The sequence below is a fragment of the Gavia stellata genome, chromosome 12 (genome assembly GCF_030936135.1).
Source record: "Gavia stellata isolate bGavSte3 chromosome 12, bGavSte3.hap2, whole genome shotgun sequence".
NCBI lineage: Eukaryota > Metazoa > Chordata > Aves > Gaviiformes > Gaviidae > Gavia > Gavia stellata.
Window position 1 is genome coordinate 8,002,110 of NC_082605.1, and position 24,601 is coordinate 8,026,710.

General features: G+C 44.8%; 1 protein-coding gene across 1 annotated transcript in view; it reads right to left on the minus strand.

The window, feature by feature from the left end:
* Window positions 1-24,601, minus strand: part of STAB1 (stabilin 1) — a 63,689-nt gene that overhangs the window by 20,459 nt on the left and 18,629 nt on the right. The window contains exons 12-36 of the mRNA XM_059823368.1: window positions 20,457-20,579; window positions 18,761-18,907; window positions 16,848-16,910; window positions 15,771-15,884; window positions 15,314-15,367; window positions 13,840-13,920; window positions 13,381-13,539; window positions 12,420-12,482; window positions 10,943-11,044; window positions 9,867-9,953; window positions 9,391-9,502; window positions 8,687-8,870; window positions 8,336-8,429; window positions 7,241-7,399; window positions 6,241-6,336; window positions 5,756-5,851; window positions 5,104-5,151; window positions 4,129-4,259; window positions 3,623-3,734; window positions 3,318-3,395; window positions 2,836-2,937; window positions 2,232-2,339; window positions 1,595-1,726; window positions 1,278-1,406; window positions 369-425 (exon numbers count right to left, since the gene is read on the minus strand). Of these exons, the coding sequence (XP_059679351.1) occupies window positions 369-425; window positions 1,278-1,406; window positions 1,595-1,726; window positions 2,232-2,339; window positions 2,836-2,937; window positions 3,318-3,395; window positions 3,623-3,734; window positions 4,129-4,259; window positions 5,104-5,151; window positions 5,756-5,851; window positions 6,241-6,336; window positions 7,241-7,399; window positions 8,336-8,429; window positions 8,687-8,870; window positions 9,391-9,502; window positions 9,867-9,953; window positions 10,943-11,044; window positions 12,420-12,482; window positions 13,381-13,539; window positions 13,840-13,920; window positions 15,314-15,367; window positions 15,771-15,884; window positions 16,848-16,910; window positions 18,761-18,907; window positions 20,457-20,579 (2,631 nt within the window). The remainder of the gene's footprint in view (window positions 1-368; window positions 426-1,277; window positions 1,407-1,594; window positions 1,727-2,231; window positions 2,340-2,835; window positions 2,938-3,317; window positions 3,396-3,622; window positions 3,735-4,128; window positions 4,260-5,103; window positions 5,152-5,755; window positions 5,852-6,240; window positions 6,337-7,240; window positions 7,400-8,335; window positions 8,430-8,686; window positions 8,871-9,390; window positions 9,503-9,866; window positions 9,954-10,942; window positions 11,045-12,419; window positions 12,483-13,380; window positions 13,540-13,839; window positions 13,921-15,313; window positions 15,368-15,770; window positions 15,885-16,847; window positions 16,911-18,760; window positions 18,908-20,456; window positions 20,580-24,601) is intronic.

Sequence of the window (24,601 nt, forward strand, 5' to 3'; positions counted from 1 at the left end):
CGCTATTGGCACCCCTAAACAGGCTTTCCTTGATGATAACACCAAAGGAGTAAAGATCAAGAGAGACATCTCTTTTTTTCCCCCAAGAGGGGAAACTCCCCACACTGCATGCTCTAAAGGGCTCCTCAAATTCCACCAAAGCCTGATGCCAGCTCTGTAAGGAGCCTCATGGCTCACGTTTGTGTTTTTCCTGCATAAACCTCCCTTGGTGTCTGCCTTCTCTTACAAAACCTGCTAAAGAATCAGCCACAGAGGATTCAAGAGCACATTTTTTTCAGGTATGGAGATGACATCTGTAGAACAATAAAAGGACATCAAAGCACTAGCTACAAACAGTCTGTGAGGTGTCACATGAATCAGAGACTCACCACAAGAACTGATCCAGAGGGACACTTGATCCCCTTCTCACACTTGCCGCATCTTGACTAGGGCACAGAGAACAGGACAAGTCACATGTGTGCCCTCTACCCATGTCACACCAAGACACTACTCTTGAATTACAAATGGTGCTGTACAGGCTGCTGGCTGGGACAAAGACAAAGATGTATTTATCACCGTGGCTCAAAACACCGAAAGAAGAAAAATCATGATGCATGACCCTCAGGTCCTGGCTGCTATCAAAGGCTTCACGCAAGGTCTTATTTCTGCGCTCCAGAGACCGTACCACAAAACAAACTGGAAGAGATCCCATGTTACACCTCTTCTGAGCCTCTGAGCCGGGGTAGGGCTTTCTGCAGGCCTGGAGTTCCTTCATGCAAGGCTGCAAATACTTTTTTTCTGATCCGTAAGAGGGCAGGCCTGCCTCACTCTGACCCTGCAGTCTTCAGATGGCCAAGATACACGTGGATGGACTTTGGCTATATGGCTCCCAGACAGACCACAGCATTTCCTGGGGGAGCTTGTGGTCATGCCATGCAAGAATTGGGCTGGATTCTACTTCCACAGCTGAGTATCTGGGAGTACCTGCACCAGCCTGCCCCATGATTGGCACTGTGAGAGAGCCCCAGCCAGTGAACTGAACATGATTTGCATGGGAGCTACGTACAGCACAAGAGCTGCAGATCTGGATCTGCAGCATTAGAAGTACAGAGTCTGAGGATAGGAAGTGCCAAGTCTCCATGATGTCCCATTTCACATGAGGCTCATCTGGGGTCAGATCACAAGCTACTGTCTCATCCATGTGTAGGATGTTTAGGTCTTCTGCTATCCATCAGTTTGATTCAGCAGGTGGAGAAACCCTGTGAAATGGTGGTCAGCTCCTCGGCAATCATCATTACCTTTTGTATGGTGGTGGTATTGGCAGTGCAACGATTCTTCTGTATCTGGAGGACCTGTGAAACCCCGATCAACATGCCATTCTTCGTCTCAAGAAATTTTCCATCCAAAGGAATATTATTGACAAACTTCTGCAAAGGAGAAGGAAACAGCTGAGATGATAACCTTCAACTCCTTTTGCATGGATTGCTTGACAGCTTGCCACAGTAGGCAAACTGTAAGGGTGTCCAAAACAGACATGGGTGTATCCAGCCACCAGCCTTAGAAAGTGATAGGTCTAGCCAGATCCTCAAATAGCAGAACAGTCTTCCCTCCTTACCTGGGTGCTGTTTTGATAAAACATTAGCCAGTAGGAGAGCCCTAACATGCTGTTCTTATGAATTCCACTTCTCAAGTCCGTGGGCAAGAGCTTCTCTCCCAGTACAATGTGGTACTGCACTGTCTCATTGTCCTAAATCCACAAAAAATCCAAATGTTAGGACTCTTTTGACTTCCTAGACTACAATTCAGTCAGAGATATGGCATGAGAAGAGTTCCTAAGCAATCTGTAACAGCTACTTAAGTCCACAGAGCCTAGTAACTCCCTATCAGAGATGACTGATCACATCTGATGATTCTGTTACTGGATGAAGTCATGAAAGTTTTTTGGAACCTTTCAAAATTGCCACAGATATGCCACAGCCAGCCAGAATGGGGAACATGTTGTGCCATCTATCCACATTCAAATCTACTCAGACATTTGCATTTGGAGTCCAAATATTCTTTTCAGATCCCATTGCAACACCACAGAAAACCTTCTGATTTCTCTCTGCCACATTTCTCCTAGCTTTTAGCATCAGATATGCTTCTCCTCTCCACACTCAAATCCACTGAACTCAAGTTTATGATCTGACAGTATACATGTCCCTACACTTACCAAAATACATATTCAAACTGTAAGCAAGCAGCGAGCTTACCAACTGTGTCACATTGGCAGCACGGCAGTACTCCTCGATGGAATTATTTCCAGGAACAAAAACTGTGTATTTTTCAGAGGACTCAATTTTTCCAGTGAGCTGGTATTGCTAAAAAATGTCCAAACAGTAACATTAGCAATTACACTTGTACTTAGTAAAAACGAAACCACATATGAAATCAATTATAAAGGCAAGAGCGCTAGAGGAAATGCTTGAAAATGGGATATACAACTTCCACTCAGCCAGACACGTCTAATTGCTTGCTCCTCCTCCTGGGCTGACATAAGTGCAGCTTCTTGATTATGAACAAGGCTTCCTTTTCCTCTAGGTTTCTCTACCCTGTACAAGCACGACAGCGCCTGCAGCAGACAGTTCGTCTTCCACTGTAATAACATGCCAATGATACAGAGATCTAACTGCAACTATATAACCCTTTGGCTGCCCAAAAGAGCTTTTTCAGAAGAACACTCTGGAATGGTAGGAAACAAGTGGTCTCTTTTTTCACCAGGCAGTCCAAGTTTTGGCCCATCGGTACCGGGTAAGTCAGGCATTTGCTCAAAAGACAGTTCTGACAGCCACAACAGTGCTCACATCAACTGCTTACCTGTAGCAACTCCTTGAATGTGCTGAATGAGGCAACTGTCTCAAGCTGTTTCTGCAGACCTGGGGGACTCTGTGGGATACCTCCTGAAGGCGGGAACAACACCTGCAGAAAAAGTGAGTTCATAAGCAAGGTTGGGCAAGGGGCTCTGGGGGAAATCACACTAGACTCCTGTCCTGCTTGCAAGAAAGGCAATTAGTAATGGCCTCATTTTACACAGTTCTGCAATAGCCTTAACTCTTCTTCTGTCAGCCAAGAGAAGAGGAACTCCCCTCCCGCTTGTCCCGGAGACAAATATTTTAAACATTAAACACTGCTGCACAGGAAACATCTGTCAGGCCTTGTGATAACCAAATATATTTTTGCCATTATATCCCTTCTTAACCGTCCAGACATGTATTCCTCCTTGGCCCCATCACAGATGCCACAACACAAACCTCCTGCTATAACTGCAGCATTTCCCAGTATCGCATGTACCAACAAACCTTACTGAGGGCATGAATAATGCCGTTGCTGGCAGGGATGTCGCTGACAACTATACTTGCGTTCTGGATGGTTACTACCTGCGAAAGTATCGGAGGGAGAAGCAAAAGGATTAGAAATTGCCAAGAAAGTTCAAAACAAATATATTGTTTGTTGAAGGTTGCACATGATTGATCTGGGTACAATTTTTAAAAGATGTCTGAGTTTGAGGTCATCAGTGTCCCATCCAGGCTCCCCACTGGATACAGCAGCTCTTAAGCAGTTTAATTTGATCCAGGTACACGTGCGTTACATAAGAAACTCTTACACCGCTCCTGGTGTTTATCTGCCATCTGGTCTGTGGGTTGAGGGTGGGTAATTCTGGCCTGTCGTACTTTTTGAGCTTTTCACCAGTGAAGACACCTTCAAGAAAGTGGGCCCTGAAAGGAACAAAGGCCAAAGGCAGGTAAAGAAAAGATTAGGGCATTATTTGTAATAACAAGGAGATAAGACCATACCACCCAACATTCACGTCTCTCACATGAAGTAGTTAAGCATGTGGAGAGAATGGAGGGAATTACTTGTCCTGATGCCATCTGCATCTACATGACAGGGAAAAATCTCTCTCTGCCAATACATGAAAAATAAAGCCGCTTCCCATAGTCTGTGGTCTGTTATGTTTTAAATGCCTACTAAATTCTTTTCCTGCTAGATATTTAATCTTGCTTCTATACTTATTTCAAGATAATTCTTTATTGGTCTTGTACAAGCAGAAATCCAGCTCACGGCTTTGTTAAGTGTTCTTTGGCACTATAAAGCAAAGTCTCCTCATACCTGACTAAAAATGGCAGCATGTAAGGGGTCAACCAGAAATCTTTCTCAGTCTTGCTCAAGTTTTTGATAGCTGCCTCCGATGGCACCAGGGCAGTGACATTGGTTCCTGCTGGGATGCTGAAGAGAGATTTCTGTTGTCCAAAGCACAAAAATGAACAAATAAGACATGCCAGTGCCACATCTGTACCACAAAACGTAAGCAACAGTCATCCCGCATATATGCTTCAGCAGCGCAGAATGGTCTGCTGTGCCTGGCAGGTAAATGCTGTTGACAATCAATGAATGCCACAGATGGTTTAGCCAAAACAGTTGACACCTGTTTGCCAAGGGAAAACCTGCCGCTTTAAGCCCTACTTTCATACTTTGATTAATTTTCAAACCCATTCAATCATATCCATAAATCCTTTCTGAGCCCTCAACATCAGTTTTGGGGAGGGACCAAGATTATTCCTAGCAAAAGCAATGTATGCAGCAGGACAGGTAAGCTAAAGCTCAATTAAGATGCCGTACATAATAGCATGCTTCCACAGACTTGCTGCAGTCTGCGGAGTGTCTCTGTTGTTGCCACACCAGAGACAGAGAAGCAGTAACAAGAAAAGGAACAAACATACAGTCTAACTTCTCAAAGCATGCTCTTCTGAAAAATAGCTATTACAACGCGACCCCTTTTTCTTTCCCTTCTGTGCTATTTTATGATGGCCAGGAGTTACAGATGATACTACCATAAAAATTAAGTGTAACACAGCCCCAGCTTCCTCCAGTGCTAGAAACAAAGCCCCCAAACACACTCATGACCCTCACTCTATCAAAAACTCCAGAGCTTTTCTACATGCCTGCTCTGGAACAATTTCTCCTTCGCTGTTGTTTTGTTTTTCTAACAAGATAAATGGAGTTGCTCTTTCCCTAGAAGCAGCGTTCACAGAGACTTCACTTCTACTGAACTTACCCGTGCGGGCGTCCCATCGCTGTTCTTACCTTAAGCCAGTCATAGAAGCCTGCGAAGTGGGAATTCCTGGCCAGCTCCTTCCAAAGAGAAACAACAGAAGGGTTACCCCTGCTGAGCACTGGCGTTGCAGGGCTGGGAGACCCAGGGTGGGGGAAAGGAGCCCTTTGCAATATCAAATCTGGCAATAATGACTTAGACATTCCTCTCTCACCTTACAACCATTACAGGCACTGTGTATCATGGGGAGGGATGGGCACTCCTAAAACCACACTCCAGCCATTAAAAAAAATATATTCCCAAATAAACAAACTCTTTTCAACTCATCTGCAATTGCTCACGTTTACCAGGGACAGGGATTGAATCCACAATGGCCTTTGATATTTCTAATGACAGAAAAGGGGCTTAGCAGCTCTGACTTGTAAAACTTTCCAAACAACAAAAAAAAGATGACTTATTGCACAGTAAAGACAGGGGTGGAGCAGCTTAGAAATTATTGACAATGGTTTTATGAGCTCACTGGCCTTCGCACCAGTTCTGTCTCTCTGGCCTTGGGCAGACACATATGCTGTGCTGTCAGGCTGGTGCTGGGAGAAGGAGTCAACTCAGGTGACAAAAAAGGAAAGCAAAAGCAGAGCCATTTCTCTCCAATATCAAAAGCTCAGACATTTGCTTTTTACTCACTTTTAGAATGTCCCCGTAGCATGTCATGCCATCTCCCATGTAGCCTTGAGGGCAAGCGCAAGATCTCTCTCCTCCTCCAAGGGGTACACACATAGCCTGCAAATACAAGGAAAGAAGAAATTAGAGAGCACACACAGGTTATGCAGTGTTACACCTATCTAGGAATTGAATTCTGGCCTCCCATGGCCTGGGCTAGAGGAGCACACAGAAGCACCTTCCTCCTGTTGCCTTTACGGTGGCACTGAATTTACACCTCATGCAGCAAAGCCTAGGTGATGGCTTTGGTTGTGTAACTCACAAAAATCAGAGGATCCGTCTGGGTAAATTGGAGACCAAACCTTTATAACACCTCAGTGGCATGCCAATAAGATGATGTAATGTTAATCCTTGCGATTCTCTCAATTCCGTGGCTGAAAAACCTCTGTCAGGGAGCAGAGGAACCTCCACTGCCATGCCAGCCTTGGGACAGCACTTTAGCTACTCACCAAGTCGTGGCAGCCACCGTTGTCCATGAGGCATGGGTTGATTGCATCACAGTTGTGGCCATCGCCAGCATAACCCCTCTTGCAGACACACTTGCTCTGCAAGAAAGAGACATTTCAATTTTATAGACCTATCAGAGCATCCCCATTTGCTACCCAAGAGAGGCAGAAGAAATATTCTTAATTTATTTTCCCAAGTTTTCTTCCTGGTCCCTCAAGACCTGGGAATGCGGAGATATTTCCTTAGCAGGGCATCATCCTCTATCACAGCACACATGCTGCCTGATTACTCAAGCACATTGATCCCTTGCACTGCTTGGCTGCGGGGGAGTCACTCGAAGATGATGGCTTCCATCTTTCTTTCCAGCTTTTCAGGGAATGACACAGACTTAGTGAATGGCAGAAAGAGAAGAGGGGTTGATTACAAAGCTTCCTGCTATTAAGATAGCTAGGAGAGCACTTGCACATCTCACCTCACTAAAACCTGCTAAAGATTTGGCACCTTTTCTCAGCACATTGTCCAGTGCTTCCCTGGCTCAGTGGGGAGAAGCACCTTGAGAAGCAGCACCCTGAGAAGCCACCTTTCCTGCGTGCCTTCTTCCTATCTCAAGATGCTCGACTGCCAGCCCAGCTCCCTCCACGGACTATCTGAACAACTGCATATGCTTTTCTGTATATTTTAGCATTGCCCAGAGACAATGCTGTGATCTGGGAACAAGGAGGATACAGCACCTGATGCCTTATATCAAGCTGTATAATGCAGTGTAGTCTCTTCCCTTTGCTGCACCGAGTTTCAGACTAGAGCAGCAGCCTCAAACGCATCAGTGCATTTCGCTTCATGCAAGCACACTGTGTGGTTTTAGCTGCGGCCAGTGTTTCTGGCAGCAGACAAGCAGGCTTTGCTGCTGACCAGCCCAATTTCTACCTCCGGCCATCCCAGGCCATCTCAGAGCAGTCTAGGAAATGTTAAGTCCACCATCAGACTGCTTAGCATTGATCATACCTGGCCAGGGCCAATATAAATGCAGTCAGCGTTGATGTGACAGTTCCCTCTGCTCTCCAGCATGCAGTTGTCGATAGCCACGCAGGCTTTCCCATCCCCAGTCCAGCCTGTGTTGCACTGGCAGGTAGCGGTGCCGGGGCCCGTACTGGTGCACAGGGCCTCCAGGAGAAAGGAGAGAAAAAGAATTATGCTCAGAAGAAGGGAGGGAGCACAGTGCAAATACAGCAACAAATCTCCTTCATCAGACTGCAGAGAGTTTCTGAATGTCCAACTCTGATTCCAGCACTGTGGGTGGCAGGTGGAAGCATCTTCTCCAGAAAAGTCCTAGACAACTTCACAATAAAGCGATTCTGGAAACATTTAGTGTTTTCAGAGAGGCAGACACTTGTGTCTAGGGTGGCTCAGAACTCCCAGGGCATTCCCTACCATCCTGTAAAGCTTTTCCATCACAGAAGAAATATTCCCTGAAGAGGAGAAGCACAATCTCGTGCCTGGACACGCGGGACGGAATTAACGATGGAGGGCAGATCTCTTTCAGAAAAGACCTACTTTGTACCCAGTGCCATTCTATTTCCTTCTACATGGCCCAATGTGTTCCTCTCACTGAGGGGTCTAAATTATGATGAGGTCTGACCATTTGGCAGTCATTTCCATCATAAAGCACCACAGTTCTTTACTAACGATAATAATGTAGTGTTGAAAGGATAATAATGTAGTGTTGATGGTTACTAGAAATATGAGTTGGGGCTCACAGCTGAGCTACAGCCTGAACACAGCAACAGAGAAACTAACACACACGGAAGAGCTTGAGGGGAAAATCAATACAAACGAAAATTTATCTATACAGCTAATGTCCGTAGCTGCTAAAATATCTGGTGCAAATCAGACAAGCTCTCCCTGGGGTGTCGCATTTTGGCACCACCCCAAATGATTGACAGCCTTATGACAACGGTGTCAAGGTACCTGTTATTCCACCTCATCTTACAGACAGGGAAAGTTAGCACACAAAATGTGTAACAGACCCCAGAGTCCTGGGTCCCTGCTCTGATTGATAGGAGCTGCTTCTCCATGCTTTGACAGTCTGACCCCACTTACATTCTGTGAACAGCCTCCTCGTTCTGGCTGACTGCACAGGTCTATGGGCTGGCAGGAAAACCCGTCACCTTCATATCCATCCATGCAGATGCACCTTAAAAGTATAAGCACAAAAGGCACACAGATAGAGCAGCTCCTTCTGAAAGCCAGCAGAGAGCAAAAAGGTAGTTTGAGCCTCTCAAGCAAACAAGAACCTGACTTTGATTTCTAGCAGGTTGGCTGCATTACTCAATCCTGTGAAACAAGTATGCAGACATATATACACAATTACAGGGCTGGCAGCCTCTCAGCTGCTGTGTGTCTGTACAGTGACACTGTGCCCACCTGAATGTGTATGCCAGAAGGACTGACCTTGCTGTGTCATTGAGGCTGCAGACAGCGTTCTGGTGGCAGTACTGGGACAGCCCGCTTGGGCCACAGTTCTTGGATGTCTTGTCACAGAATTTCCCAGTATAGCCTTCCTTACAGGACCAGGACTGACACACACCACCGCTGCCAGGCCTGTTGTCACAGACACCATGGACACAGCCACAATCTGTCAAGTACATGGAGTAAGATCAGTAACTACAAAAAGTCCAGAATCCACCACAGTGATGGCATTTTGTAGATTCCCAACTTCCCTTCACAATCTCTTGTGACACCAAATGATCATCCCATTTGTTCTTGACAGAAGGACGTCTGCTGAGAGACATCCGTCGTAACTCAAAACCTGGCCAGGGAACAGATCCTGTGACCACCTAGGAACATGTTTTTTTATAGGCTGTAAGAACAGGCTCAAATTTAGGCTATCAAGCTCAAGGTCCTTGTCAACTGTCTTTTCTTTCCTAGCAGGAGAGATCTAAATCAAAGTCCCACACCTAAATTTGGCTGATGTTTCCAAGACCCCCATGACCACTGTCATATCAGCCATGTTTTCACCGCTGTTGTTTGAAGGGACACCTGTGATGACATTTCTGTCACTTCTTTCATGACACTGGCCATGTGAGAAAGGAATCCAGAATACATGAACCTGCACTACATCCTTGCCCTCTAGTCTCTCTATCAGAATTGCCAACCTTCATCACAGTTCTCGCCATGCTTGTTTGGGTTTGAGCAGATGTGGCAGGCTATTCCTTTGAAACCTTCAAAGCAGTGGCAGTTGCCATTCCCTTGTATGCCATCGCTGCACTGGAAGGAAAACAAAAGGAAAACTAAAGTGATTGAAACTCAGGGAACTAAGGCAAAGCCAAGGCGTTGATATCTATCAAAGGCACTTTGATACTTGCAGCAAAAAATAGGACTTTGAAGAGCAGTGGTAGTAACACAAAATCCCACATAGCCAGAGCTGTCCCCATAGCCATGACATGATTCACGTTAGAGCTCAAGATAGAAAACCCACTGAGTATGTGCCATTCTCCCTGGATCTTCTGCTGCCACCGCTGCGGGCTTAGCCCTAGAGCACAAGTTCTGAATTGTACTTATCTACAACTACACTCTCTAACCACCCTGTCTCAACTGCTCATTGCAACACAGCAGGATCTTTCACACTTACATTTCCCCGGCCATAACATGGACTGGAAAATCCCCCTGGGCATGGCATGCAGTCCGGACCAAAGAATCCTTTGCAGCATCCAGGTTTCTGAAACAAAAGCAAAATTGGTAAGGTATGACGTGACTTAACAAGAATTGCCTGGAGTCATCCTGCCCTCATAATTCTGAAATCATGGTCCTCCTCTCTGCCATGGACTGAAATGGACGGTTTCATTTGGCATCTGTGTTTCTAGGAGCTCCTGCACTGAAATTATTTTTCAACAATACTCCCCTTTCTGCTCACAGCCTATTCTTCTCAGAATAAATCACTATTTTCTGCTCTCTCTCTCCGACTTCAACAAATAAGGTCCATGTTTTCTATAAGCTTTTATTTCTTTGATAGTGCTGGCCCACTCACTCCTACTTTATCCTTGTCGAGGACTGCATTCCTTTGGAGGGATGTAGCAGTCCTGGATCACAGGCCTTGTCACGACTGACGAACAGAAGAACAATTACAAGACAAACAATCAGCAGTATTTAATGAGACACCCACAAATCACTCCATATAGTTGGCACTGTGAGAGCTCAGGAGCTGCAGACAAACGTGAGGTCCATAAACTCACTAAGAGTGACTCTCCCAAACCATCTGACAATGTTTCATAAACAGGATGCAATCACTTCACAGCTTACAGCACTTTCCCTGTGCTCAGCTTCCTTTGGGAGAAATGCTAAAACGAGGGCACTCTCAGAGAAAATGTGCCACAGCTAACACTGCACCATTTGTCTCGTGGCTTCCTCCAGCTTGGCTGGTTGCAATCAGTGTGCTTTATTTTATTTATTTATTGTACTCAGGTTTAACTGAGCTGCTTTCTAACATTTGCAGCAGGTTGGTACCCTGTGTTCTCTCTGTGTTTGCCAAAGAGAAAGCGGGTAGCCAGTTCATGTGACGGTCCTGGGGATGGCCCTTTGCATGGGACAGCCTTCCTTTTGCACCTATCCAGCCCTCTCTCAGCTCAAGGAGTCAGAGCTCTTCTGATGAACAAGAAAAAGCAACACTGAGCTCCTTTCAAAGGGAATGTGGTCTTCCATCACACTCACCATGACGGTTTGATTGCAGTACCTGGCGCATCCCTTCTTCAGGACATTCAGGTTTTGTGGATCATGGATGTAGACACATTCTTTTGGGAAGAGCTCTGGTTCCTGTACAAACAAAACAAGTCATCAGCACCGTAACCTTCCCCTCCGCTCTTTTTGCTGCAGAGAGCAACTATGCCTATCTCTGAGCTGAGGAAGTTCAGAGAGGAGCCAAGGTGAACAAGATACCGGTATGGCATGCCTATCATGAAAGAAGGCACACAGCGGCTTCCTCTCGCTCCCAGCAGTCCCCAAGTCTGAGCACAAAAGGTGCTGCCCTTTTGTTCTAATAATAGTGTCTATGATAAGGGAGACAGGGAGAGTAGGGGGAGAGGGGGTACAAGGGAGGGAGAGGAAGGGAGGGAGAGGAGACAAGGGGGACAAAAGGGCAGGGGGGAGAAACAGAGGATAAGAAAGAGTGGAGGAAAGAGAAAGGAGGTGCGGGAAGGCATGAGGGAGGGAGAGTGGGGCAGAGGGGGAGTAAGAAAGAGAATGAGAGTGTGAGGGAGAAAAGGAAAAAGAGGGAGAGAGGTGAGACAGACAGGGAGAGGGTGAGAGAGAGGGGAAAGGACTGCAAATAATTTTGGAACAATGGTCATGACCTGTCATGGAGTTAGACAAGGGCAGAATTGGGCCACAGATGATTCTGGCTTCACATGCCTCATTCAGAGAGGAAAATGAGCAACTAGGGATTTTGCAGAGCTCTACTTCAGACATTCATGCTTGAGACCACTTCAGCAAGTTCTCCTGAAAGTCAGATCTCTCAGAAGACACCCAACAGTGGTGAACACATTTCTGGCTTTCACAAACAACATCTTGGGCCTGGCCTTCATGTGGGGATTTCCTGGAATGTGCTGTTCTGCTAAACTCAGCATGGGATAACTCAAACACCAGCACCCAGCCTCCTCCTCCTTACTCCACCTTTAGTTAGTTCTGCTCATCTCTGAATCAACAGGGAGCACAGGCCAAGAACAAATTGTTTCTCACCCTCTGCAGTGCAGAAAGCCTGTTGTGATTCTCTGGCCATGATACAGGCAGTGGTAGTACTGCATGGTACTCGTGGGATCAGGCTTGGTTCTGGCAGTCTGGAGGAGCTGGCAGACTCAGCATGCAAGCAGGAAAGCTCTGCCTGAGGCAGAGCAGAAGTGCCAAAAGCTGCAAGTCTACAATTTCATTTAGCCTAGACTGTCTCACAGCTCTCACCATTGATTCAGCAAACAGACTTCAGAATAAGAAATAGCACAGAGCAGTTAGTGGGTGACAGTCTGAGATCACAGAGCATGGATGTGCAGGGAGTACGTATCCTCTAACAAGCCTCTCTACTGGTTACCTTTCCTGCTCTCTGTTCATTTGAAAGTGTCTTGGGTTAGAAACTGTCTATCAGTGTGTCTGTATGTCATCATGCAAAGAAGAAACTACCAGAATAACCACAAATATTTACCATTTCTCTGCTGCCAGGTGGGCAAACGCTGTTGTTGAGGGCCTCACAATCCACACAAGAGCCCTTTTAAGAAAGCAAGAGGAGAAAACTTAATCTTCTCAAAGGAACCCATTCCCCATGCCATGAACACTACAGAGCTACTGGTCCCAGTATATATCCAAAACATCACAACATGTATCAGAAACATTCCTAGGAGGGAGTTTCCACACTCTGAAATGAGGTAAGTTTAGCACTTAAATGACATGACTCCTTTGTCTTGAGGAGATGCTTGCACCTGACTGCAAGACGGGGTCTGTCTCCACCCTGTGAGTCTATCAGCCACTAAGACACCCAGCTCTGCTGGAAAACACCTTGGGCATCCTTGCAGCAGCCTTACTAAATCAGCAAGTTATGTGAACCCTCTGGCCACTTGGCATTAACTGTGTCCCTTCAAATCAGGTACCTCTTGCCTATTCAGAGCCTCATCTTCTTTCTTCAGTAACCTACCAATGATCAAATTGGAAAGCAAGCACCTAAAATAAGGTACACAAAACTGTTCAGGTGAGAATATTGCACAGTGTTGGTAGCTCCTGCTACTGAATGACTGCTTCCCATCCAGACTACAGGACACCAACGCTGACAGCGATGGCAACAAAGCATTCTCAGCTGAGTTAGCAACTGTGGTGTGAAGAAGATCATATAAGGCCTTACGAAAAGGCAAATGTACTTCTGAATCAAAGGTAGGAGGGGTGCAAGGAAAGAACAACAACCTACGAAGAACATTTGCTGATTGCCAGCAAAGCAGTGCCAAGTGCTAGCAGAAGAAACACTGACGGTGCTGATACAGCCTAAGTTCACATCAGGGGACCTCTCAGAGGGAACACATTTCCCAGATGCAATTTAGACAGCCTGCTTTTGTCCCTCCAGGCGAGTGTGGGGCCTACAGCAACCGCTAGCGTGAGAATGGGAGAAGCTGACTTACCGTCACGATTTTATGTTGCTCTTCATTGCATCTGTGAGGCAAAATGGGAATTATTGAAGGAGGGATGAAGATGCCGTCCAAGGTATGAATAATACCATTTGATGCCACAATGTCTCGCATGTTTAAGGGGATCCCTGATTCATCCATCAGAATTCTTCCCTGATGCAAAAACACAAATACTTTATCTGCACTTTAGCCTGTTAGACTGTATCAACTACATAAAGCCAATGCAGGAAACGGATGGTACACAACATCAAGTGCCACCACACAAATGGTCAAGCCTCTTACTGGAGTCACAAGTTGAATAAGAAGCAAACTAATTCAATGACCTCATTTAAGTCTAGTTTTTTAAGCAGAGGAGGAAGCAGAGATGAGCTGAAACCACATTGTTCAGAACCACGTCCAAATTTTCTCCTAGCACAGGAGGGTTTGCCCAAAAGGGTTTTGATTCATACTTACATCTCCGCTGATGTTGATGGTAACTATCTGGTTAGCCATAGTAACAATGTGAGGCATCATTATCAGTTTCTCTACAGTCACCTGAAATAAAACCACAAGGGAACAGTAGCATGAAAAAGCAGGGTCATTTCAGTACAGGTTACAGAATCCTTCCATGATTCCCACCACTTAAAAAACCTTCTAAAGGGGACTTGACTTTAACATTTACATTTCATTAAATACCTTAAACACAATGGGTCAGAGGGAAATCCAGGACTTTGTGTGAATCGTCAGCAATATCACAAACACAGTGGTGCCAGCAGCAGCAGCAGCCTTGGTTGTCGTTTCTTATGTAAGTAACAGTCCAGCACAGCTGAAATCAAGTCTCACTAATAGTGTCTCTTACTAATACAGCTGCAAGTAGGGTCACACTAATAAGGGGATTTTCCAGGACATATTCAATAAACAATGAAAGCTCAGCCAGAATAATAATACAGAACATATATTGATTTAATAAGCTTTTTTCTAAAGGCAGAAAAAACGTAAACTACAGCTACTGTACTAAGAAACTTAATGCTTTGAGAAGTGGGAAGTTCTGAGCACCAAGACAATTGTTACTTTTGTGTCCAACAGGTTATTGAAGAGTAGCTCAGCTTGTTACCATGTTGTTATTCATCAATTGCAAGCAAAACTACATTTTGCTGTTTTGTCAAAGTGCTGCTCATTTTCTCTATGACAATTAGGAAAACCACAAGGACTGACATTTGCTTCTCAGTAAAGAATGGGAATAATATTGATATTTCTTAATGAAGGACATTACATTGTACCATAATGCTTGAGTATTCACTTCCTCCACAGGTTTTGTGTCTAAATTTAAACATTTCTCTTGTTGATTTTATAAGGGAAAATGTCTTGTTGATGCATGGTATTGTAGTACACGGCAATATTGGTGCAAGAATTGGCAGTACCAGGGCAGAGCACAGGCTCACTCGTACCATCTCTAACTTTAGTCAGGTGGAGCCCAAGGAGAGAAGAAAAGGAGCAGGGAATTTAGACCAATTCTTCACTTGGCTATAACTTTTTTGTTGCCGCTATTAGTGTTTTAGGGAAGCTGTAGGCTGGAGAGTTCATAATTAAAGCGCACTCCTAATTAATAGTTTAACAAATTAAACTGATAAGAAGAGAGCATTTGCCTGCAGCAAACTCTGCTGGATAATATTTTCATTGTAAAGGCCATCCAACTAAAGAGCACCATCACTCCCAGGAAACTCGGAGTTTTATGATGGAAGAGCACAAGCTGTCCCTTTTGGCAACCACTTCCATGGTAAATGTTTTGCCTCATCAGATCCTGAATCACATCTCTGCTCCTCCAGGGTAAGTCCAAGAAGTAGCAGCTGAAGTCATCAACACTCCAACCTCTATGCTGAACAACACAGTTGATAACATGCTGGCCCGAAGGACCCCAGTTATCTGGAATGAAAGCTGCCTGCCTTACCGCTGCTGAAGTGTAGATATGATGTTTCACAAGTTCCTGAAGCTTATTTATGCCCTAAGGAAAGAAGAGAACATAAAAATTAGATAACCCTTCAATGCTCAGGAGTAAGAGGAGGCAACTACATTTTCTTTTAACCAGTCACTGACAATGCCAATGTACTACAGCAGCAAATTCCCTTGGCGACTAAGTTCCTTCACTTTCCCCTACCCAAAGCCGGGGTGAGGAAAGCAAGCCAAACATCAGGTTTAAACAATCTGGCTAACCATATTTCTCATTGCAGGTTCCGTCAGCATTCACTTCTCTCCCAAAGCCTTACAGAAACAGAGACATGGTTTAGCCATCTGCAGGAAGAGCAACTTTCAGCAATGATGAGATACATCGCACAAGCCATTCCAGCAAACGTTGACTAGTGCAACACAGTTAGCTCAGGATGAATTAAAGTACTATGAGCTCTCACCTCTGTGAAAAGATAAATGAGCCTTCCATCTCTCAACTTATCCACACCATCATTGCTGGGTACAAATACGGTAAAGGGACCTGGTCCATCTAGTATTGCAGGCAGGCCGCAGTTCTGCAAAACAAAAACAATAAAAGGTTTCATCGTGGATCTAGCATGAGTTAGTTGGGGGGGCCTATCAGGAAGGGAGAGGAAACTAAGCAACCCAACAAGAGGCAGAGCTATTGAAAAGCAAATGTATACAAGAGGCAACTGGACACCAAGGATAGGTATGTAATATAACAGAGGCATAAATGCCACAAAACCATAGCTTGGACAATGAAACCACTGGTGTGAACGCAGCTAATGTGAACAAGGGGGTACTGGGCTAATGTTCCCTGTATGCTTTAAACACACAAGTACGTATACAGAGACTAAAACTGTATCTTTTTGCCTGAAGAGAAGAAAAAGAGAATCGAGTCTATAATCACAATTGCAGTTAGTGAATTTTGTGAACAACTAACAGCCACAGAGCTGAAAACAGGCAGGCCAAGATTGTTGCAAGCAATGCTAGAGCAGATCCAGATAACTCTGATGGAGGTAAAAGAAAAATCAGTCTGTCCCGAGTGAAAATACTAGCTAAATGAATCCTGGGCAGCAGCCTCAAGGGTTTATAACCTCAGGACTGCTTTTGTTTAGAGATCTACGCCCCAAAACCAGGTAGCTACAATCTAGCTTGGCATGGGCAGGCATGAAACCTTCACTCTTTGTCCTGACAGTGGTCAAGAACTAAACATGTTTTGGAGAACAAACTCTCCAGGGAAGAAGGGAAGGGGAGGTGGGGAAGCAGATGGGAAAGAGGCATGTATGCTTGCTGCTTGTGCCAGATCCCTATAGATGTGAAAACTCTGATCTTTTCCATTACATTTGCTTATGTAAAATACACAAAATAAGAAATGACACAGAAAAAAGCATCCACAAAGAAAGGCAAACCACTGAGATGTATTTAAACGGTATTCAAAATTCCCACAAAACAGCAGCAGGCTTTGCAACAGCAGCAATGCCACACCCTCCTGGGGCTGACACAAACATGCTTACCTCCAGTATAGTTTCAAATCTACTGAAGATCTCCATTGAAGCAAGGATCTCACCAATGGTTTTCTGCAAGAAGATACAAAGAGTAAAAAAATGGCTGGGGCTGAAGCGAGGTCTGAGCACAAACTGGAATGTCCTTGGCCAGTTTATGTTTGTGGTATGCATGTAAAGATCTACAGGAAACCATCATCCTCAAGTCTTCAAACCCTCTGTATTGGCCACTTGACCTAGCAAGGACTGAGCCTGCAGTAACTTATGCACAAACTCCTTCCGATGTACAACAAACCAGATTTTCCATGCACTTGAGCACCCTTCTGTTCTGCAGATTAAATTAAATGAAGAGGCAATTGCTCACTATCATTAAAACTAGAGACACACTACTTCCAGCAATATACAAATCAGTATACACGAATCAGTTCTGGGCTGGTAGGCAGTGGAGCTGCTCTGTCATCTCAAGTGTTCCTGTGCTTTGAGGACAAGAGTTCACTCTGCCACCTGCAAATGAGCCCCAATGCTGAGAAAATACGGTACGTATACATATTCCTGAAAACACAGAGGAAATAGGTACCTTCCTTTTTGCCATGTTGCCCATGAAGACAAAGGTAACAGGAGGAATGTCCCTTTAAGTATCAAAACTTGTAAAGGGACTTGTCTGACCTTTATTTGCAGGAATCTGCATGGTTTTTTTGGCAGAAAGTGCTTCCCATAGAACATGCGGAACATTATTTCCAAGGGACACTGGTACAAAGGGATTTGATGCTAAAAATGGCTGACGTGATCACTAGTCTTCATTGCAAAGCCAACAGGGGAAGGAAATGTCTGAAGGAGTCCAGAGAAAGACAAGCTCTGCAGCGAGCTCTCTTACTGTCCTGCCATCCCAGAGTAGCTGCAAATCCTTCCCTGCTGGTACGTGAGCACACAAACACAGAGGTCCAGCTTCCCCTCTGGACCTCAGACACTCCTTTTTGGAAAACATCCTCATGCAGGTCATAAGACTGAGAGCATCGTAACTGACAGCAGACTTAAACATCAGTGATGGGCACAACCAAATCCATATGAACACCCAGAACTTGTACAATTGATACACCATCCTCAGGGCACTTCAGCTGAAGAGCTACTAACACTCAACACAACACTCCAGCTACTTTTTAAACACACAGAATACAACCATAATATTACACAGTCTGACTGTTTTTGTAGATTAATTACAATGGTGTGAAGTCAGTGCAAACTACTACCAAAATCCTACCAAATCCAAGAGTGTGGTCATTCTACGAGTAATTTTTTTTGCAAGGAGGGAGGAGGGCCTGCTTTCTGCATATAGAAACAATATAAAAACGCTCAGGCATAGCAATGTAGTAGCTACAGCAAAAACTTCTCCCAGCTAACAGGGAAAAGTGCTTAGCAGAACTTGGACCTGAAACCCCGGCCCAGCGTCTTAAATTCAAGACGTGACTTCAAAATGCAAAACTCTAATGATTATTTGTCCTCATTTTAAATATTTTTAATGCAAAGACAACTTTTTGATTATAATTTCAAAATGCAGTACAGACTGATTAAAGAAAATCTTATTTTGATTTTTATGTGAAAAATGCTTTTTCAATATTTATCCTGTAAGATACGTGTTCTGTAAGATACAACTGACAAAGAGCTCATTTGCTATGAAGGCAGTGATACTCATGAAAGCAGAACTCTCTACTCATCTAAGCACTATAAAAGCATCATTGCGAGGTCTGTATCTAGCTATGCAGTGCTGTTAGCTACTTTTTATGGTATGCTGACATAATAGTGCTTAACAGGCCTTATCAGGAGCTGAAAACAAAATAAATAGCCTTTTCCCTTTAAAAAGCACCTCACTGATTTGGAAGTTTATTCTGCTGTCCCATAAAACAGAAGAAATACGAACGTCCATGTACCTGTGGGTTTCCGAGGTTGTCAGTGCTGGTTTTTTTCCTTAGGGCGTTAACAATATGCATGATGCCATTGGCGGCTGGAAGGTTCGATTGCAAAATACTGTACAGTTCCCCTGGCAGGTCTTGATATCGAAATGATTTGATGTACGTCTGGATAATAAGAAAAGGTTACTTTCTTGTGGTATATCTGTGTTATCACGATAGATCTATAAATCGTTGTTCCCTTCAGTGCTCTCTGCCTATGGGTCAGCAAGGTGCAGGCACAATCAGAGTTACTCCGGAAAAAGTACATTTAAGGGGTGGCCTGAGTGTAAAACAAACATCCCACCTCTACTTGAGTTTGGGTAATATTTTGATCCTTAAGTCTTATTACAGAAAGACGACCTAATCCAGGACAGTCAGCTCTAGAATTAAGTTTGTCTGAGCGTGAACAATGCTTGATCCCAGCTCTGGATCACAAAAGGGTGCACTGACCATCAAGTAGCTGCTGCATCACTCTGCCAAGTACAAGGAGAGATGACCGGTGCCTCCAGGGCACCGGAGGACAGAATTTGGAGGCAATCCTGGAACTACAGCTTTGATTGCAACTTTTATTGGCTCATAATGCCAACAAGGAGTCTTCATAACAAAGCCAAACCAGTCAGGCTCACTGAATTATAAGGCACATATCTGGTCCTTCGATACTGCATACAGCCATGCACTGAAGCTGGGCGTATGGAGGCATGCCAAGGGTAACCTGCAAACTCAGCATCAGGGTATTGGTGCTGCAGCCATAATCCAAATTCAGGCAAGCACAACTTCCCCGTGCTTTTCATTTCACCACGTGTATTTCTTGAACTGCTCCTTCCTGCCCTGAACTTCAGTTCACATCGCTGAGGATTCTGGCTGAAACAAAGGAAGGGGAGGGCAGACTTCCCAGATCAAAAGACTCCTGAATAAACCAACAGGAAAGAAATTTAAAAGGAGTATTGACAAGCTCAGTTCGGATTCCCCAGCTCCAAATAGTGCTTTGTCCTTTTGATGGACGCAGGGTGCACATATTAGGACCTAGACCTCAAGGCCAAGGCTGGATCCTCAGAGAGGAAACACACGGCTCTCCCTTGGCCAGCTGTGAGCATGCATGCAGGAAAAGTGCAGGATGGAAAGAGAACAGTAGATGCTGGAAAATATGAGTCAACTGAAAAAGGGAAAAAAGCTTTCCATATCAGAACATAACAATGAAAAACTCTTTGCTAGGACGACTAAGAAAAACAAAGTAGAAAGAGGGGAAAAGGGACACTGGAAGAGAAAATATTCAGCTTGTGGCTGTGGCCAAGCACACAATCTCCAAGGAAAAGCAATTCAGTCTGAAGAGAGACTTTACTGCCTCTTCCATGTCAGCCACATGGATATTGTAGCTGCTAACAGTGTAGGGAAAATGTCTCTTCTCCAGAATACATACACAGACCAAGGAAAGACATAAGTCAGACTCTGGCTAATTGGTTGTCTGCAATACAGGAGAAATGATTGCTTGGGGTGTCTGGTCTTAAATCACCTTGCTTTGGACTTCACAAAGGAGCTTGTTGCTCTGATCGCAGGCAGGCTGATAAGAGAAAAAGGTTTTCTGGTTAAGAAAGCACATCAGGGAAACTATGCTCAAGCTCCAGTCTCTCCTACATGAAAGCAGCAGTCCAGGACTTCAGTTCAGGAGATCCTTTACCTGGCTGCTGAATGTTAGCTGATGTCCTGACAAGGTCCACACAGTCTTGGCTTTTACCATGTCTTCTACTAAATGCAGACCAGGAACAATGTGCATTCTGCACAAATGCTCAGCAGTGGTATCCTTTGGGGAATAAAGACCACATAAAGAAGATAAATTACATGTTCTTTCAAAAACCTCATTTACTGAAAGAGCTATAACGTTACCTTTCTCCCAGCTAATACACAGAGAAATTCCTAGCATACGAGATCAAGCCTCCCTCTTCATTTTGGTTCACTGGAGTAGCACTGTGGCAAATCTTTTGCTTCTGTTTGTGTACACATTCAAACACAGGGAGATTGATTAACCTGCAAGTGACTTTAGAGGAATCCCCTAGTCAGAAACCTATTGGACTTGGACAATTTAAAAACTATGCTCCAGATTATAAAACTTGCTGAAGCTCCCCATACACAATCTTTGTTTATGCTGGACCATGCAGGTGATCGAAGCTGCTGAATTTACATTTAGTTTCTTCCTTTATTTTCTGGGCTTTCAATCACTGGTGGTTTTTTAAGACAATCCTCTGTCAATACTGATCTAGGTGGAACTGATCCTTGTGGGAACAGGTAGATTAGATAACTCAGGGGCCTTTCCTGATGTATTTTCTATGAATCCAGAAGTTACCATGAAGACCTAGGCACAGAGCCTGACTTGTGTTAGTGGAAACCTCTGCTCAACAGGGTAGCAGGAGACAGCTAATGTCCCTGGTGTTTGTAGGTTAGGAGTTGCTCCCTAGACTCTATATGAGTTAGTGCTGCTGCATAGATGGCTTTGCTATCAGGCAAAGGAATGATATTTCTCAACCAGTTGGAAACGTAACGTTCAAATGGGGTTGGTCTGTCTGGATTATTTTTAAGACATTTACCTTCTCATATCCGAGTGCTAGCTGGAAGTGCCACCTGAAACACAACAGGCACCTTGCCTAGCATGCAGTTAAAATCCCTACTGCATGAGCTGCATTTGTAGCTCATGCGTTCTGATTTTTAGCTCTGTGCTGGGAAAATGGCTTATATACATTCTCATCCTAATGACGGATAGCCTTAACTGTGCAAAAACTACTGCAAATGAACACAATTTAATAAAAAAATAAATACAATAATAATATGACCTGCAGGACCTACTTGCTGAAACCCAGAATTCTCAAAGTCTTGTCCTGGCTCCCATAGCGGTGTTCTCCAGCCCTGCCATCCTTGCTGTCCCCGTTAACAAAATAAGCTCTTCTCAAGAAGTTGACACCATACCCACATCTAGGGCCGAAGGTCCAAAATCCAGTACTCTGATGCAAACCTCAGCCTCTTTTGAAAATCCCACCCTCAAGTAGTGAAAAGCCACCTAAAGTTTTGAGAATAGTCGCACACAGGAGGTTCGAGCTTTAAATGAAGAATGGCCAGAAAAACTTACGCTTCCTGACATTAAAAACAAACTCTCAATATTGAAGAGAGAGATAGAGATTTTAAAAATAATGCAAGGCATGTAACATCCTCTATGACACTACAATTTAACCAGACAATGAAGAGTCTTCTGTGCTGGTTTTGGCTGGGATGGGGTTAACTTTCTTCATAGCAGCTAGTATGGGGCTGTGTTTTGGATTGTATGGGGCTGTGTTTTGGATTTGGGCTGGAAACAATGTTGATAAAGCAGGAATGTTTTAGTTACTGCTGAGCAGGGCTCACACAGCACCGAGGCCTTTTCTGCTCCTCACCCCACCCCACCAGCGAGTGGGCTGGGGGTGCACGGGAAGTTGGGAGGGGACACAGCCGGGACAGCTGACCCCAACTGACCAAAGGGATATTCCATACCATATGACATCATGCTCAGTATATAAAGCCGGGGGAGGAAGAAGGAAGGTGGGGACATTCGGAGTAATGGCGTTTGTCTTCCCGAGCAACCGCTACGCATGATAGAGCCCTGCTTCCCTGCAGATAGCTGAACACCTGCCTGCCGACGGGAAGTGGTGAATTAATTCCTTCTTTCGCTTTGCTTCTCCGCGCAGTGTTCTTTTGCTCTACCTATTAAACTGTTTTTATCTCAGCCCACGAGTTTTCTCACTTTTACTCTTCTGGTTCTCTCCCCCACCCCACCTGGGGGGAGTGAGTGAGCAGCTGTGTGGTGCTTAGTTGCCAGCTGGGCTTAAACCACGACAGTCCTTTTTGGCGCCCAATGTGGGGCTCGAAGGGTTTGAGATAATAACAGATTCAACAGAACTTCTATCCTTTAAAAGTTATAGGTCAACATTAGTCTGTTTAATTTGCACCATGATCTTCTTTTTGCTATATCTGTTAAAGATTGGACTGCGCTTTTTCAGTATGCTCTGCTCTGCAGTAATTAGTGACATTTTGCCTGGAAGATTTGTTTTTAAAACGCTGACCTTGAGCTGGGTAATCTGGTGTTTGGTCTCTGGGCTGAAGCCATTACTGTATTTTGGGTACCATCTCGTGGAGATACTTAACAATTATACTCCTTCTTCTGAGAGTTTTTTTTTGGAGGAAATACAGAACAGCACCCTTGCTTCCTTCTTCTGTGATGTTGTCTCCCTCATGACAATGACCTCTCAGTACCTTGAACATCCTTGGGCAGTTAAAATACTTCTATTGATATTCCTTAGACATATTGCTTCAGTTTTCTCTAAGGTCAACAAGCAATTTAGGAATATGACCCAGGTTCCACGAGAGTATGGTCATGGGTGGCACGGCATGTGGGAGAATATGTGCAGGTATCTAGAGAACTTCTCACCTCCAATGATCTGGACTTTCACCCCTGAACAATTAGAGGATCCTTCTGTGGTGGGGTTGCTGCAAGTTAAAGAACAGCAGGTGCCAATTGCTACCATGACAGTGCATCGGCGACAATATCGCACCAATCGAGACTCCCTGGTTCCCATCCACAACTTGATCCGTCAACTGGAAAGTCAAGGAGTGATCAGTAAGACTCATTCACCCTTTAATAGTCCCATATGGCCCGTGCAAAAATCTAACGGAGAGTGGCGGTTAACAGTGGACTATCGAGGCCTGAACGAAGTCACACTGCCGCTGAGTGCTGCCGTACCAGACATGCTAGAACTTCAGTATGAACTGGAGTCAAAGGCTGCCAAATGGTATGCAACAATAGATATCGCCAATGCGTTTTTCTCGATCCCTCTGGCAGCAGAGTGCAGGCCACAGTTTGCTTTCACATGGAGGGGTATCCAGTACACCTGGAATCGACTGCCCCAGGGGTGGAAACATAGTCCTACCATTTGTCATGGGCTGATACAGAGTGCACTGGAACAAGGCAAAGCTCCCGAACACCTGCAGTATATTGATGACATCATTGTGTGGGGCAACACAGCGGAGGAAGTGTTTGAGAAGGGGAGAAGAATAATCCAGATTCTCCTGAAAGCTGGTTTTGCTATAAAACAAAGTAAGGTCAAAGGGCCTGCACAGGAAATTCAGTTTTTAGGAATAAAATGGCAGGATGGGCGTCGCCATATCCCAATGGATGTGATCAATAAAATAACAGCCATGTCTCCACCAACTAACAAAAAGGAAACACAAGCTTTCTTAGGTGTTGTGGGTTTCTGGAGAATGCATATTCCAAGTTATAGTCTGATCGTAAGCCCTCTCTATCGAGTGACCCGGAAGAAGAACGACTTTGAATGGGGCCCTGAACAGCAGCAAGCCTTTGAACAAATTAAACAGGAGATAGTTCGTGCAGTAGCGCTTGGGCCGGTCCGGACAGGACAAGATGTGAAAAATGTACTTTACACCTCAGCTGGGGATAATGGCCCCACCTGGAGCCTCTGGCAGAAAGCACCTGGGGAGACTCGAGGTCGACCTCTAGGGTTTTGGAGCCCGGGATACAGGGGATCTGAAGCCCGTTACACTCCAACTGAAAAAGAAATATTAGCAGCATATGAAGGAATTCGAGCTGCTTCGGAAGTAGTTGGTACTGAAGCACAGCTCCTTTTGGCCCCTCGATTGCCTGTGCTGGGCTGGATGTTCAAAGGGAAGATCCCCTCTACGCATCACGCAACTGATGCTACATGGAGTAAGTGGGTTGCACTGATAACGCAACGAGCTCGGATGGGAAACCCCGACCGCCCGGGAATCCTGGAAGTGATCATGGAC